General features: G+C 43.5%; 1 protein-coding gene across 1 annotated transcript in view; it reads left to right on the top strand.

Annotated features, from left to right (window-relative positions):
* gpc3 (glypican 3) overlaps positions 1-12895 on the top strand; it is a gene marked incomplete at both ends in the record, with an annotated part of 119971 nt that overhangs the window by 96711 nt on the left and 10365 nt on the right. Inside the window, one exon of the mRNA XM_083890724.1 lies at positions 9678-9864. Coding sequence (XP_083746850.1) covers positions 9678-9864 — 187 coding nt within the window. The remainder of the gene's footprint in view (positions 1-9677; positions 9865-12895) is intronic.

The following is a 12895-nucleotide window of genomic DNA, read 5'->3' as shown; positions in this document are numbered from 1 at the left end:
GTTCAACTGCTCTGGAAGTGCAGGAGGAAAGATGCCTGTTATGCTGATACGTCTGTAAGTTGGGATTAGCCGTGAGGGTTCTTTCAATGAAGTGTGACACTTGGCGTAAACCTCTGACAAGCTGCGGGGCGATTGTATAGGCAGCGTCGCACGTATGTTATCCTTTCATTTTCCGGAGCTTCCTGACTTCATGGTAAGATTAGGATTTGAGGAGTTATGCTTCCTTAACTTTTGGAATCCGACTATGAGATACCACCACCACCACCCCCATCTCCAGACTCACACACATTCTCCCACACCCCTCTCCCACCCTGGCTTTCTCCCCTGCTGACTGGGAGGTCAAACAGAGCATGTGAGTGCCTTTTTCCTCCCAATTAGTCTGCCTGCTAATGAGGTCCAACCATCCCCTCTACCACTGCCACCCATTTCTTCTTACCTCCACCTCTCGCTGCCTCCTTGTCCTCTCCTCCTCCATCCTTCCACCATCAACCCTGAGGCCCCTGTCAGGGTCACCTCTTTCCCCCCTTTTGCTCCCACACCTCTACCACCCCACTGGGCACAATTATCACTCTGCTGTACAAGCCAGACGTCAGGCTCACTAACCAGGAACCACAACATACAGTTTTCATCTGTGTGCTTTTTATTCTCCGAAATGAATTTGCTTTTCATCTTGTTTCATTTTGTTGAACTGTCAGCAATTCATAGTCACGAGCAGCCGATGCTTCGCCTCGAATCTCTGAGCCGATGTCACTGGGCACAGTCATGTGTTGCTGTGTAACAGAATCACCTCTCCCTCTCCTCCCCCTCCCCCCCAAAAAAGGAGGTCAGGGGTGACACTTCCTGTTTCCTGTCTCTGCTGGGTCATCAGAGGGTCTCCATGTGAGGGTCAGGGACCTCCTCTGTTTCTTCTCTGCCTTTTGTTTGGGACTTCAGTTCTCTGGGGCCTTCTCTCCTCCTGTCAAAGTGTTAGTGCTGCCTTACTTTATCTAACCCACACATCCTGCCAGCTCCATGTACTTTTGCAATATGTGGTAGTTCATTTCCAGTGGGGTTTTTTTTTTCTTTCTTTTTTTTTGTTCACCTCTTCCTCCTTGCTGCCAAGTTTGTTGTTGTACAACACTCCTTGTAAGCCACCAGATGAACTATTCATCAGCAGGAGAGTTCAGCCCAGTGTTTGGGCTGTCCAAGATAAAAGATGACAATTGCAGGTTGTTGTTTTTTTTTTTTTTTTTTAAACAGCGATCATTCTCTCAGTCTTGCAACAAAACTAGCTGAAAAGTCCTGAAAGGTTTAGATGACCTCACAGTGTGTATGCTGCTACAAGCTACGTCTGCCATCGAGCCTAAAGGAACATGGATACGTTCACATGTGCATACAAATACCTTATTTACATTAGAGACAGGTAATACACCTGTTTTTCTGTCATCTATATCGCACTGAAATTAAAATATGTCAAGTTTCTTTAATGCAGCAAACTGTCAGGACAAAGATGTAGTAAAAAAAATGTTTTATTCTGAAATAAACTCAGACATCGTGAAACTCCAAAGTTTTCTAAGTTGAATATGTTTCATGATTCATTCAGTGAAGCTGCAGCGACTTCATTCATCTCAACAGCTCCCACATTTTGGTTGCTTAGTAACTACAGGCACAACAGAAGCAATTTAGTTAAAAAACACCTCTGACTTCTTCCATGCCTTTTTTGAGTGTTTGTACGTGCTGCATGTCAGTGCCACGTTAATAAGCATGACTCAGTCAAATACTATGGAAGCACCATTTGCCCTGCAGAAGCAAACAGGTGACTCATTCAGTATGTTTCAATACAAGCTGAGTTATGGTTGTAGAGGACACAAGAGATGGGCAATATGGCGGCCGTTGATCCACTGTGGTGACCCCTAAAGGGAGAAGCCGTGGTTATGCTGGCTTCCTACCATCCAACTTAAAAGTATTTTGAGCTTTGCTTTATCACTTTGAGCTGATAAAGCAAAAATGCAGTCCAAACAAATGGATCGGCCTAGATTTCACCATGTTTTTCTCTCTGTTGTCTTCACCTTCTTCTTTGTACCAGCTTCTTCTATTAGAAAGTGTCAAAGTATGTGACTGAAAATCAGCCTGAACCACTCTTCTGCGTGTGTAGTCTGAATTTTTCAATTTACTAATGCATGCAATTTAAAAGGCCAGTTTTATATGGACTTCTAACATCATGTAAACACACTGAATGAGCATGTGTCAATAAAAGGTCAATTCATTAATCTAAAATAAACTGTACTTTCCATATCCAGTCAAGCATCCTTCAGCTCCAGTGAGGTGTGATCATGGGACATGCAGTGATGGTCTGCTGATGTCAAAATGGAGGTTTTCCTAGCAACACATGACTCTGGGAACCACGGCAATAACGTGTAAAACAGACAGGCAGCAGACAAAAAGAGATTGTCTGAGGGGCATAATCACATTTAGCATCTAGTGTGCATCCTGTGCAGGAATGGGACTTTTAAACTATTGAACCCCATGCAAGACAATCGGGCACATTCACAGACATAAGTCAAGATTTTCATTTGGTTTGGTTATAAAGAAAAGATTGAAAATTGTTGTCATACCAGATATATTTAATGCTAGGAGGAGTTAGCCCTCTGCCTTCATGTGCTGCCTGGATCTGAGAATGTCTGACTAAACAAGACACAATGTTTTGTTCTTTAAGAAGATAAACTTTCAGCAGTTTATTTAATCTGCTGTTTTATACGTATGTAGGTGGATCAGTAGTTTTCTTTAGCTTTAAAAGATTATCTACCACAGCAGCAAAGTCCCTGCCAACAAAATCCATCCAGGTTTCAGTCTAAACTAAAGAAATCTGGAAATAGTCTTATGAGCTTAGTCAGAAAGGTGGAGTGAACATATGCCCAGTTTAATACTGGACTGGAGAGCTACTTTTTTCCCTCCTCTGTGTGTTCTGTTCCAACTGGAATTAACATCAGGAAATTAATCTTCCTGCATTAACTGTCTGAGGCTGAGCTCCTGTAGCGTGACATACTTAACCGTGGACAGATACAGGAAGACGAGAGGGGGAGAGAAGAACGAAGAGGCATCACCCCCTCCGCCCCCGCCCTCCTCTTTACATTTCATATTCAATAAAAGTTAAATAATGAGTCACGGCGAACGGGCGATACTGCAGGGCAAACTGCAGGGCAAACTGTGTCGTCCTAAATGCTGCTCTGTCTGTCAGTGCTGAGGAGCTTTCCATGACTCACTCTGTGGAAAGTGCCTGCTGTCATTCCTCCGTCTGTCCCTCTCGCTGTCTCCCATGGTCTCTCACTCATTCCCACCCTCTTTCCTCTGCTCTTGGCTCTTTCGTCTGCGCTCTCTACACAGACGCAGCAGCAGCTCAGAGTGCATGTGGGGATTAGGTGCAGGGAAAGTCCATTTCCTTCATTTATCTAAAGCAACTGGCCATAAAATCCTCCTAATATGTCACAGAGACTCAGGAATAATGTTCATATAACAAACTGAACTCACCAACAACAACAGTACAGACAAAATATTTACATTAAAAAAATATTTTGCAGACTGCAAATCATGTTTATGTTTTGAAATCATGTTTTGGCATGTGGCGCCACCTACTGCATTCTACCAATCATTGCAGTCAGTAGAGTCTCAGCTGCCAAGCAACCACGGGTTGCCAGTTATGTCAGAAAACGAAACCTAAAAGACCTCGGTATTTTGAATTTGAATGTAGTAACCGTTTTTTAGCCACATTCTGACATATCCCTTCTTTAATTGGTTTGTCTCAGCAAACTTCATACTTCTTCATCTCCTACATGATTCACTATGTGTTCTCCAGCTAGTTGTTAACTTTATATGGACTCTTTTTTGTTGTTGTGAAGTGTACTGTCAGGCAGAGAAGAACCCAAACGCATGACAGAGGCTGAAATCAGTTCAAAGGAGAGCTCAGTTTACTTGGTCACAAAACAGTCAGGGGTCAAACATACCAGAGTCAGTCCAATTAGGCAAACAAATCCAATAAACAGCAGGATAGAATCCAGGGGTCAGAACATGAAACAAGTCAGATCAGGTAGACTATAGAACTAATACTGCAAGAAATCTGGGTATAAACACAATACAATCAGGCAGAGGTAAGCTGGTGAGGTGAGCTGGTAGACTGTATGGGGAACTAATGAGCTGCAGGTGAGGAGAAGGGGAGTGGAACAACAGGTGAGAATGAGCTGATTACATTGGAAATGACATGATTAGTGAGATGGCAAACAGAGAACCAAAAGCTGTACATCAGAAAACCATGACAAAGGTGAAGCTCTGTGGAACTGAGGGTAATAATTCCCTGTAGATTTGACACCTTTCCTGTGACACATCGCCAGCGTGCATTTTAAACGTATAGCTCTGAGCGCGTGGTGAGCAGTAGTCTCTTTAGGTTCTGTAGATTAGATTTGTAGAGCAGATGTGTTGAGGCATTGAGAGAAACATTCAGAGCAGCAGATTCCGTCTAGGCCGAGTCATGAGTAGCTTGTCCAGACAAGTCCTTTGCGTGGAGAGGAGGACATAACACAGGCCCTGATCCCAATCACACACACACTGACAAAAACCTTTTTTTTTCCCTGTATGCGTTCTGTCTTCATTACTCATCCTCTCCTAGTTTCAATCCAAACACCACTTTATTAACTTCCACAGTCTCTGCATTTATGCTCAGATTATTCCTTGCTTTACCCTTTCAGCTTTTCATTAGATGTCTGCAAGGTGAGTTACAGTGTGCATGTATGTCCCAGTGTGACGTACGGTTTCATGTAAGAGAGCACAGCTGACGATCAGCGAGGCCATGTTGTTTTCTGTTGCTGCAGGTCAACCAGTGGCTGGTCTCTGGGGCTCGGCAGCAGCTGTCGTGTCAAACAGTGACCCTGTGTGGAGTTCATGTCATGTGTGGGAGGCAGTGACAGACTTGTGGTTTCTATGTCTCTGTCTGGACTGGCCTGCACTGAGCAATCTGCCACATGTTTGGGCTTTGTGTGCAGCCTTTGAGCCTGTGTTTCCTTGGTGTGACTTGTGCTTTTGTGTTAAAGGGAGGTGAATCCTGTGGCTTGCGGGATGCCCGTAGCTGCACTGATTACATGTTCTGTGTGTCCTGCTCTCTGTGCAAGACGGCTCACAATGCAACTCTCAAAACACACAGGAGAGAGAGTAGGGAATAGTGAGAGCACCATATTTCTTCTCTTAATGTGAAACATACACTGAGCATTTCTTATTTGTTTCCTCCCCTACTTCCTTTTGCTTTGAGTTTTTTTTTAATTGGAGAAGATTCCAGCCTACAGCAAACTCGAGGTTTCTCCCTCTTGTGGTAAATCTCAAGGCTCCTGCTGGATCACGCTGTGGCAGCTCAGCCGTGCCAAAAGCGCAGCGTCACTTTTTTTGACACAAGCATACATCCCACTCCTCCCTGCTACCGCAGCTGTGGCAGAGGCAGCCAGCCAGCGGGCAAAAGCCACAGCGCCCTGCCACAGAGGCACATGCAGTACTGCCCTGCCACCCACTGTAAAAAAAAAAAAAATCATCTGTTGTTCATCTGACACTATTTATAGTTGGTATGTTCCTAATCCTTTCATCTACAACTGTCTGAAACTGGATTTTCATTCCAAAATGTGAACCTTTTTTTTTTTTTAGATTGTTTGGTCTTGGCAGTGTCAGTCAGTCAATGTCAGTCACTACTCTGAGTGAAACAACTCAACAACTATCACCTGGAAAATGTTGTACATCCATTGTTTCAAGAGGACAAATCCCACTGATCAAAATGCAACAGAACAATGGATTTATGGAGCAACTGAAGTAAAGCAACTGTTGCTTTTCCTTCTTCTGACTTCTTTATCTTTTTTCTGGAGTACAGATGATGCAGGGGTGGGGAAAAAAGCAATGGTAATGGTCTAGGGTGGTGGTCAGCAATTGGTGGCCTGTGGGCCAAAAGTGGCCAGTATCTGACCCGGCAGATGATTTAAAGCTCACATAGAGTGGTCCTGTTGCCCATATATGTTAATTATGGAGGTCTACTTACATACATTAACTTGTTTTTATGGTCAAAAACCTCCTAGTTGCTGTAAACAAGCCAATAGTAATCTTTCTTTTCTGACACTGTTGCCCAGCCGCGATATTTCAGACATAAAACTCTCCCCCAGAAGACAGAGTGTGTTGTGATTGGCCAGCCAGTGTAGAGCCTTCCCAACTGTCTTGTGATTGGCCAATACCTGGAAGTGACATATTCAGCACACCCACTCTCAGAAGCACAGCTCCCCCCTCTGGAGCGGTGGATGCACTGCTACTCATTATCAAAACATTGTTTTAACAGTGTTTAAAAATAGCTTCTTCACGACTCCCCGCCACAGTCCCTTTTATGACTTTGACCCGGAGTCAGACCCAGAGTCAGAAGACACTGTTGCTCGTGAAACACCTCCACAACGGACGTTATTCTTCTTCTGCAGTTCAATGTACGCAACCGGATGTGCCCGGACTAGTGCCCGGATCAGGACAATCTGCTGCTCCAGAGAACCGCTGTTTACGTAACCGGACCGGGTTTTTTCAGAGATCTCGCTGAGCCCAAGTTTACAATAAAACACAGCGTTCTCGTAGTGGCTGAACTGTTTGTTTAGAACCTTAAGGGCTTCATAAACAAGGTAATGACGCAGATATACAGTAAAAAACAACGTTAATTGGAACTTCCGGTCTAGGTCCACTTTAACAAATGATTTGCTTATCTTCACAAAAATATTTGAACTTATAACTGACCTAAACTAAATGTTTGTTTTGAAAAATAAAATCAATGCTGTTTTTGGACAGCCAGGTTTGGGAAGTAAATGTCTGAAAAATAACTATTTGCATATGTTAGGCTCAAAGAAGAAGCAATAATTCTTAAAACTGAAATGATGCACAATAAATATTAACAGTACATGTACGTGTGTCACATGCATTCGTCTTGTCAATTGCTCACAAAAAGATTTGTATGGGCTTCACCTGTGTTCAGAAACAACAGGTACACCCACCAATTTCAGTGTTAAATGGGCTCTACTGTCCCTGAGCATCATTACATAAATGTAATATTTGTGACTTTCATGTAAATCAGCACCACTTATTTAGGATATAATCACGGAATGTCACGCAACTGCTCAGGGTCCTCGGAGAATTGAAAAAAAGAAAAACGTGTGGCGATCCACGGATGTTTCTGGTAGCGTCATCATCAGATGTTTTTTCATTGATAATGTGAAATAACTCCACATCGATCTGCAAGACTGACACAAAACTTTGTGCACACATCCATGGTCCCCAGATGAGGATGATTATGTCCATGTAATGTTGTTTCTCTCTCTGAAGACATGACTCATTGCACAGTGAATCAGAGCACAGCCTGTTTGTTTATGTGTTAAGGAGAGTGTGTGTGCGGTGTGTATGTTAGTGGTACACTTAGCTCTAAATAAGGGTATGACATTCAGTGTTTTCCCCCTCACTCCCTATACAATTTTTTTTAAAGGATTTGTTCTAAAATACCTTCAACCACATCTTCCTCCTTATGCTTTACTCGTGTTTGTTTGCCTTTTAATTGCTCCACAAGGCGCCGCTCCCCTCCCAAAGTGTGACTGTGTTGCCGGGATACAAACCATGAGGAGGAATTCCTCTGAAGGACTCCAGGCAAACACAGTTATGTCTTAAACAAAATGGCCCAGTACATTAAAGTTCCATTTATCACGGTTGAATGTGTGTCTGGGAAATAACACAGGATTTTAGTGCGCCACCTGATGGCTTGGCTCTGTCAACAGGTGGCGATTTGCTAGACAGAGGCCAGAGGTGAAATATTCCTCTGGGTCAGCCGTCCTGTCTGTGAGTTACTGATTGTCCATCCGTGTGTCTGAGTGACCAAGGTTGTTGAAATGTTGTGGTCATCCTCCGTGTATGGCCTCAGTGTTGCCAGATGAATGCAGGTTTGTTTCTTAAGCCATGCTGGGAACAAGCTAATGTGTGTTCCCTGTCTAAACTTAAGAGTTTATGTCACTTGTAAAACTCAGATTGACTGGTTTGTATATGCAGGCGGAGGGAACCGAGTTGTTTACCTCTGACTGACGTAACTCTGTGATTAGACCTGGGGGATTTTTTTTTTTACCTCCGCTTTCTGTCTCCCACAAATACAAACACACACATTCTGATCCCAGGCAGATGTCACAGCCGACCTGAAACAAGGCCCATATGAACTCAATTTTCTCCCATAGACAAAAACAACCACTAACAAAAAAATGCATTCTGACGTATGCAGATAGGAAGTAAATCAATAAAAAAACAAACAAGAAGTGAGATGAAAGGAGGATTGGCGGGCAGGCGGCTGGAATTTAGCACATCTGTTATCTTGGCAGGACGCTCAATCATGTGTGATGCTGTGGAGGCTGAACGATGGTCTCCAAGCTCCCATGTTTTTTGCACTGGATAAAAGACAGGGTGGATCTGTTTCCATCTCCAAAACGACACACCCAAACTGTTGCCATGAACAAAGCTTTTCAATTTGTCATGGTTCAGTCACTTTTCGTGATTATAAAGTTTGCTATTTCCCCTCTTTCACTGTTGGTCAAGAGGAATTTCTTCGCAGTTCTTCAACATTTGTTTTTATTATTATTTATGTATTGCTGAGTTTACCACAGTCCTCCACAAACTCCTGTGGTATGTCTTGCACAACATAATATGAGCTTCTGTAAATCACTTGGAAAAATATTGGAAGTCAAACAACTGAATTAAGGCTCTATTCCATATGATAATACTTGAAGCCTTCTCAATTTTGTTGTCTGTTTTTCTTCTCTGTCTGATCTTTTTTATGTAAATCACATGGAGATGCCCTTGTGTATGAAATGTGCTGTACGAATAAATCTGCCTTGCCCTGATCTTGTTTATGTGGCCATCATGGCCATGTCTCCGTCACAGCAGAGGCATTCAAAGTTATTATTTAAGCCATTAAATGGCTCTGAAAATGGAAATGGTTGACAAACTTACTTTTAGTAACACCTAAAAGAGTTCAAAAAATGAATGAAGACAACTTACTTCACCAATTAAAGTTGTTTTTTTGTTTTTTTTAGTCAAATATTGTTTCAGTGTGGTTAAAAAAAGAGAAAATAGAAAAAGTCATAATAAAAACAAAACAAACATTAACATCATTATCTTTCTTCTTTTAGATCTTGGGGTTTGATGTCCACAGGGACAGAGAGTGTTATGTGGTATTATTGTATCCTCGTTGCCCTAAGTCACCCACTCAGGAGAACACTGTTTGCCAGTAACAACACCATCACACCAGTCTGCTTACCCCACTGTTTCTTTTTCTCCCAGTAAATTACATGGAGCCACAGCCACAGCCCTTTGAATGAATCACTTTTAGGCAAAAAATAACACGACTGGCACCGATAACAAACTGTTTTCCTGCCCGGTGATTATGATTCGAGTTTGTTAAAAACCTGCACTTTTAAAGCTTCTGTCTGGAATTTCCCCTCATACTGTTATTATCATTCAGCACACAGTCAAATCGGGAGACAGCCCTTATTTATTTTCACAGCTTTGTTAAACCATTAATGCACACAGGCACATTCCGGCCACAGAATGATTCATGAAGAGGCTGAGTGCATTTAAATGTCATTACCTTTAACCATTTCCTGTTTGTCCCACAGTTACTGCGGCTTGTGACCATATCAGAGAAGCGCTGGAGAGCCCGGTCTCGTGGCGGTGGAGTGGATGGGTGGAGCGACGACGGGGAAGAAGGATTCCAGAGTGGTGACTGCGACGATGAGGATGAGTGCACCGGCGTGTCAGGGCTGGGGCCGCCACCGAGACGCAAACGGCTACGGATATTTGCAGGTTGGATGCTCGTAATTCTTACTGTATCTCAAAATCAACGACTGTGGTTACAAATGAGGTGTTGCATCCTCACTGATGGCTTTAAATCACATTAAATTGCATTTACCAGAAGGGCCAAGAAAATGGGCATGACCAGTGTGCGAAATGCCCATTAATAATCGGGGGGTCCCATCTCCCACTTGTTGCGCAATACTGTGTCACCACCCCAGGTGCCACCCTGCAGTATTGGCTATATTCCCTGTCAGATGTGGGCTTTTGTGAGCTTTTTCCACAGCGCCATTTGGAAAGCAATGAATTAATACATTAAAAATACACAATTAGAAATAAAATAATTGACATTTTGTCTGGTTGAAAAGGATAAGAAAGCATGCAAAGTGTATTATGTATGTAGATCATATATGTAAAACTGAAATGACAAAAATCTTTAGGAAAAAAACATGCTTTCCAATTACACTGTAACATCTTTAGACCCCCCTCAAATTTTGCATTTTAGGCTTTCAGGGAGTCTTGAATGTTAATCAGGGGGGTCTAACCCCCCCAGACCCCCCTGTATTTCGCACAGTGGGCATAACCCATTAAGATGTTTACATGTATGTCCGCTGACCAAGGTGCAGCTCCACTGTAGTTGGATTGGATTTACTTTAGAAGTGGAAAGTACATGAATAGATTTGGCCTCTTCAGCAGTGAGTCAGAGCCGTCACAGTCCAAACACAGGCAGTGGGCACAGCAGAGAGGCGTTTACATGACTACTGTACATGTTGACACCACCATGACACTATGCCACAGGAGACGTGAGACTTCCTCAGGTAGCTGCTTCACCTCGACTTTTTGACCTCCCCGCTGTCAATCCCATGAAAAATGTCAGCTGTGCTCTCTCGAAGCCAAACATAGAACAAATGAAGCTACAAACTGGTGGAAGAAAAGAAACCAAACAGAAACAGAGGAGAAAACACACAGGGAGCAGGAACAAGCGGATTTGATCGTTCCATACACACAGACATAAAGCCAACGCAGCTGAGCAAACACTGCGCTGGGAGTAGTCCTCCTGTTGAGAGTGTTGTGGCAGAGATTTGGGTTCGTCAGGCAGAGCGAGGCAAGAGCAGAAACCGGGGGATAACACAGAAATCCTTCAGGGGCCATCACTGCTGTTAACCTGTCTGTGCAGCTTCTATTTCACGACCTCCTCTGCTTTACAAACGGCTCCTTTAATACACTGACCTCAATCTTAAAACGGCAACATGTACCTTTTAAATATAGACAAATGTCTGTTACATTCAAGCCATTGTCAAATTAGTTCACAACATTCCCACACTGCACACAGGAAGTGATTTGTTTCTATGTAAAGACAGACGGAGGCAGCAGGTTTGAGTATGACTGAAAACTCAAAGAAGTGCCCTCAAAAGTTTCAGAAGTGAATTCTGGTCGTTCAGCAGTTTGAATAATAACATCTCAGCACTTATTATTTTTCTCTGAATTGCTTGTTGCTGCCGTGCACCTCATATGCACTCGTGGCTGTGTCTGCAGGCACATATGCGCCTGTTTGTGCATGTTAGTACACGAGTAATGTTTGCAGACCTTGGAGAGTCACTGACCATTGACAGATAAACAGATAGCCACTGATAGCCTGTGATGACCCAGAAAAACGCTGACCTAGCAAGTCCACTCAGACCATTTTGGTCAAACAGGGGGCCTGCAGGTTCAAAGGTCAACCTAGAGTATGTGGCCTATTGCGCTGCCTGTCTGTGCTCTCCTGCACTGAGATGGACGAGGCAGATCTGCTTTCACAAAGCCCCAAGTGGAGCAATGGTGAAGCGTGCACACACACACACACACAACAGAGAGAGGAAGGAACTGGGAAAAGGTGACAGGAGCTTCAACAACAAGGTGAAGACAGGAGAGAGTCAGGAGTGAGACCCCCACACAGCCCAGCTGTCAACCTGCTGACCACACAGAGGATGTTCCCAAGTGTGCGTAATGATTGATCTGTCCTCGCTCATTCTCTACACAGATTCCATAACCTCCTGATCACTGACGTTTCTCACTCACAACACACAGACGCACACAGACACATGCTTACCCTCCTGACCAGTCAAACACTGAGTCGCACATTCCCAGAGAATTCCAGGCCAGTAGAGCTATTCCAGGACAGGGACCACCACCCCCCCCCAACACACATGCACACATTACCCCCACCTCCCTCACTAAAGCCAGACTAACTGCAGGGACCAGACTGGTTACAATAGATATAATCTTTACAGTGACTTGCGTTGAGTTGGTCGAGTAATCGTTTACAACGTCACACACGTGATAGAATAAAACAACTCAGTGAGATGAACTAGTGATGGTCAGGTGGTTTGTATAAAACCACTCATCGTGGAATAATAGTTAAATCTCGGGGCGCCTTTTTGTACGGTATAATCTCTGATTTATCTGATGATGATGTGGGTTCACCTGTGTGTCAGTGCTTCCATGCACACCTGGACTTAGACTGTAACTCCTCTGTGAGACAAACTACGAAGCTGCCACATCGACGCATACATTTCTCTCAAAGCCTCTCTTCATTCACTTCTCCGCGCGTCACTTTTTTCCACCCTTCCGTTTTTACTATTTAAAATTTGCACTGCCGAGCTGTCAGACTGCAGCTTTGCCAAAAAAAAAAAAATCTCTTAATGCTGAGTATTTTACCCCTATAATGTTTCTTCCCTCGTAAAAGTAAAAACCTGCCAGCGTGGTGAATCACTTGTTTCAAGCTGAGTTACAGCTCTTGTCGATTTTCGAGGGGAATTAATGGCGACGTGATGAAACATACACTGGTCAGACTCGCTCAGACATTAAAACACCATTAATGTTGAGTCTGATCAATGTACAAATCACTTCACTGACGTGGAGGAAACGTTCGTTTCACTTAAAGAAAAGATGGAATTAATCCATCGAAACATCCACTCAATCCTAAGCCACTTAGAAAGAAGACTTTTTAAGAGTCTTACTGCTAACTGCTAGACTGAGCGACGTGTTAAAATGAGTTGCAGTT

Source organism: Microchirus variegatus (genome assembly GCF_963457635.1).
Source record: "Microchirus variegatus genome assembly, chromosome: 6".
In the NCBI taxonomy this organism is placed as follows: Eukaryota; Metazoa; Chordata; class Actinopteri; order Pleuronectiformes; family Soleidae; genus Microchirus; species Microchirus variegatus.
This window is presented reverse-complemented; position numbering and strand designations above follow the sequence as displayed.